The sequence below is a fragment of the Terrapene carolina genome, unplaced genomic scaffold (genome assembly GCF_002925995.2).
Source record: "Terrapene carolina triunguis isolate 2854851 unplaced genomic scaffold, T_m_triunguis-2.0 Scaffold96, whole genome shotgun sequence".
In the NCBI taxonomy this organism is placed as follows: Eukaryota; Metazoa; Chordata; order Testudines; family Emydidae; genus Terrapene; species Terrapene triunguis.
Window position 1 is genome coordinate 43,869,095 of NW_020664447.1, and position 4,451 is coordinate 43,873,545.

Below are 4,451 nucleotides of genomic sequence, written 5' to 3' on the forward strand. Positions count from 1 at the left end.
GGCCGGCCAGGGGGCTTACCCTGGTGAGCCGCGTGCCAAAGGTTGCCGATCCCTGTGCTAGTATCTATGCTACAGTTCAAGTCTTCCTATATCATAAATAGATTGTTTGCACTGACCCAGAGGGTAAAGCGATTTATCTCCCTATGCAGAATAGCACAGCCATCCAGGTATAAGAAACAGCTGCAGTTCTCACTGAAGCTTTGGTCAAAGTCAGTACTCAGACGCTCTTGCAACTGGAGTGTGATATAGAAATCCCAAGGCACGGGCTGCGAAAACACCTATAAAAAGGTACATAAAAAAAAAAAAAATATATGAGTTACTGTTGGAGTAAACCTAAATGCTCATCCTCACATACAGCTCAGGAAGCTCTTCTCATTTCACTGAGAAGTAAGACTACACAGGGTCAGAACTGCTATTCTATTTCAAGAGCAAGGTGCAAGATGTTAAATAATTCTATACTCCAAATTCATTCAGCTGCCATGACCAGATTTTACCCTGCTGAGCTGATAGTTTTAACTCTTTATGGTTCAGGTGTGCATATGGTGACAGGTCTTACCTTTATTGCAAACCCCTTTGCATCCAGCTCGGCAAAGCTGGACAGAACACCAAAGAACATCTTGTAGTCTTCATTGGTCCAGTATTCCCGTTTGATGCAGTAAATCTCATTCCCTATTGTGAAAGTTTAAGTTTAGAGGATATCACAGGAAGTACATGTATGGAAAATGTGGCAAATTTCTGTATTATCTTTATGAAAAATATACATTTCCCCCCCCACTCACTTTTGAGTTTTGACCTACTAGGACTGAAGATATTGGCCAGAGACTGGTGTTGGCCATGTAGGCATATCTGGGTTGGTGTGAAAGAATTGCGAACATATGAATGGGAGTTACAATGGAAGACCAATGACAGGACATTAACCAAGGAAGGAAGAATATTTGAAGACACTGTTTCAAGCTCTAATTATGATGATCTGGGGTGTCTAAACTGTATTCAGAATTCTGCTACCCAGTGAAGTGGGAGAGATTTGAATCCTAGATGCTTGGGCAAGAAAGGCGGTTTGGACTGCCAGCAGAGACATGCACATACGTTTTGCTTTTTCATTCTAAACTAAGGACCCTAAAATACTGTATTGCAGTTGACTAATAAATACAGGCTTATTTTGAGAAGTGCCCTGCATTGCTGAAAATATCTGCTGGTTGCATATAAGGTGGATAGAAAGCTGGCTGGTTCGTTGGGCTCAACGGGTAGTGATCAATGGCTCCATGTCTAGTTGGCAGCCGGTATCAAGTGGAGTGTCCCAAGGATAGGTCCTGGGGCCGGTTTTGTTCAATATCTTCATTAATGATCTGGAGGATGGCATGGACTGCATCCTCAGCAAGTTTGCAGATGACACTAAACTGGGAGGAGTGGTAGATACGCTGGAGGGTAGGGATAGGATACAGAGGGACCTACACAAATTAGAGGATTGGGCCAAAAGAAACCTGATGAGGTTCAACAAGGACAAGTGCAGAGTCCTGCACTTAGGATGGAAGAATCCCATGCACGGCTACAGACTAGGGACTGAATGGCTAGGCAGCAGTTCTGCAGAAAAGGACCTAGGGGTTACAGTGGACGAGAAGCTGGATATGAGTCAACAGTGTGCCCTTGTTGCCAAGAAGGCTAACGGCATTTTGGGCTGTATAAGTAGGGGCATTGCCAGCAGATCGAGGGACGTGATCATTCCCCTCTATTCGGCATTGGTGAGGCCTCATCTGGAGTACTGTGTCCAGTTTTGGGCCCCACACTACAAGAAGGATGTGGAAAAATTGGAAAAAAAAAAAAAAAGAGTCCAGCGGAGGGCAACAGAAATTATTAGGGGGCTGGAGCACATGACTTATGAGGAGAGGCTGAGGGAATTGGGCTTGTTTAGTCTGCAGAAGAGAAGAATGAAGGGGGATTTGATAGCTGCTTTCAACTACCTGAAAGGGGGTTCCAAAGAGGATGGATCTAGACCAGTTGTCGACAACCTATGGCATGCGTGCCAAAGGCAGCACGCGAGCTGATTTAGTGTGGCACGCTGCTGCCAGCCTGGGGTTCCAACCGTTGGCCCCGCTCAGCCCGCTGCCGGCCTGGATGGACGGAACCGCAGGCTGGCAGCAGGCTGAGCTGGGCCGGTGGCCGGGACCCAGGCTGGCAGGGGCCGGCGGACGGAACCCCAGACCGGCAGCGGGCTGAGCGGCTCACATCGCTGCCGGCTTGGGGTCCCGGCTGCCGGCCCTGCTCAGCCCACTGCCAGTCGGGGGTTCCATCCAGGCCCCTGTAAATGTAAAATGTATTACTGCACACAAAACCTTAAATTACCGCGAATAAATGAAGACTTGGCACACCACTTCTGAAAGGTTGCCAACCCTGATCTAGACGGTTCTCAGTGGTACCAGATGACAGAACAAGAAGTAATGGTCTCAAGTTGCAGTGGGGGAGGTTTAGGTTGGATATCAGGAAAAACTTTTTCACTAGGAGGGTGGTGAAGCACTGGAATGGGTTACCTAGGGAGGTGGTGGAATCTCCATCCTTGGAGGTTTTTAAGGTCAGGCTTGACGAAGCCCTGGCTGGGATGATTTAGTTGGGGATTGGTCCTGCTTTGAGCAGGGGGTTGGACTAGATGACCTCCTGAGGTCTCTTCCAACCCTGCTATTCTATGAACAGGGATAAGTCTCTGATAGGAGTCTAAACTCATTTAGACCTGCTGGAGGAGCAACGGTGAGAAAGAGGTGCTGAAGCTGAGCTGTGGGTGTCTCTCTCTTGCAAAAAAGTGGGGGTGTAGGGGCTAGTGCTAACAGGGTACACTTCCAGAGAGACTGCACAAAGGACAGAGGCAAGCTTGCCTTTTGGATCCGTGGCACGTCCAAATTAAGATCTCTAGAGGCAACATGCTACCACATTAACTGCAATATCTAACTCCCAAGTTATTTTTCAAAATGTACAGTTTGGAATCCATTCTGAAGGGAAAAACCTAAGCCAGTTTGAATAGAATGCCAGCACACTAGGGTCTCTTACTGCTTACCCAGCTCTATTTCTTTTTCCAGCTCCATCACGGGCATGGGCCCATTCTCTGAACAAAAACCTGGAGAATTACTCAATGCATCTGGCAGAGGGTCCAACAGCCTTCTGCTCTGCTCTGCACTCCACAACACTTGAGGTGGGTCATCTAGAAACAAAAAAGTAATAGAGTTACAGATAGGCAGGATTCAGATGTGGATTCTGTCTGTGAAGCCAGCATGTGTGATTAGATTAGCATGTGGATATCATAAGACCTTGCTTGTATTCCCATTCTGCTACTGATCTTCTGCAGTAACACTTTGGGCAAGTCCATTAACCTCTTACTTATGGTTTCTTCTTTTGCTAAGTGTACAGAGTAACATTTACTCACCTTTGAAGATACTTTGAGATTCTGGGATGAAAAGTACTGAATAAGTGCAGATCATTTAAACCAAGGCTTAGTCAACTTTTGTACTTCTTCAAAACCAAGATTTAAACTAGTGGGTATTTGGGTTTAGGTGCATTTATCTGAACACCACAAAATCCAGTCAGGACATGTTCCAGTTTTGACCCATTTCTAGAGTAGATCAAATTTGTGAGTTTTTTTACTAAAAGACTTACTGGGAATGTAACCCCTCTCTTCCAAGCCATGACAAAATTAAAAGGTTACAGATGAACACATTTACCCATAACAGCGTTAATCTGTTTACAGTAAAGTTGGGGCCACTAAACCACTTTGAATGGCCATGAACAAGGCTACGTTTTAGTCCCGGGTATTTTTAGTAAAAGTCACGGACAGGTCACGGGTAGTAACCCGTGACCTGTCCATGACTTTTACTAAAAATACTAGTGAATAAAACTTGGGGTAGGAGCTGCCCGGGGGCCTTGCGGGTGCTGGGGGAGGGCAGCCCAGGTTCTGGGGGGGGGGGGGGGGGGGACCCCGGGGGGGCGGGGGGGGCCGGGGGCCCCCGGGGGGGGGGGGGGGGGGGGGGGGGTTGGTAGGGCCGGTAGGGGGTGAGGGGGGCACAGTGGCCTGAGACTGCCGGTGCACCTGGCACAGAGGCTGCCTGAGCCTTAGTCATGAATCTTGACATTTTTCATTCTACAGAGCAAGTATACAGGAGAAATGCAAAGATATGAGCTGAGATTCCTCCACCCACCCCTGCTTACTGAAATATAAAGAGTAAATTCTGAAGAGAAAAACAAAAACAAAAAAACCCTCTAGTCTTATTCAATAGTTCTATTCAACTGAAAGAGAAATAGTTTTGAAACTGTTTGAGAGAATGATGGAGAAAAATTGACCTTCTGTGATTAGGAATACACCTCTACCCCAATATAACGCGACCAGATATAACAAGAATTCGGATATAATGCGGTAAAGCAGCGCTCCGGGGGGGGGGGGGGGGGGGGGGGGGGGGGGGGCCCCCGGGGGG

General features: G+C 47.4%; 1 protein-coding gene across 1 annotated transcript in view; it reads right to left on the bottom strand.

Moving 5' to 3' along the window:
- BUB1B (BUB1 mitotic checkpoint serine/threonine kinase B) overlaps positions 1-4,451 on the bottom strand; it is a 76,963-nt gene that overhangs the window by 48,549 nt on the left and 23,963 nt on the right. Inside the window, exons 18-20 of the mRNA XM_026651264.2 lie at positions 3,044-3,187; positions 557-669; positions 117-278 (exon numbers count right to left, since the gene is read on the bottom strand). Coding sequence (XP_026507049.1) covers positions 117-278; positions 557-669; positions 3,044-3,187 — 419 coding nt within the window. The remainder of the gene's footprint in view (positions 1-116; positions 279-556; positions 670-3,043; positions 3,188-4,451) is intronic.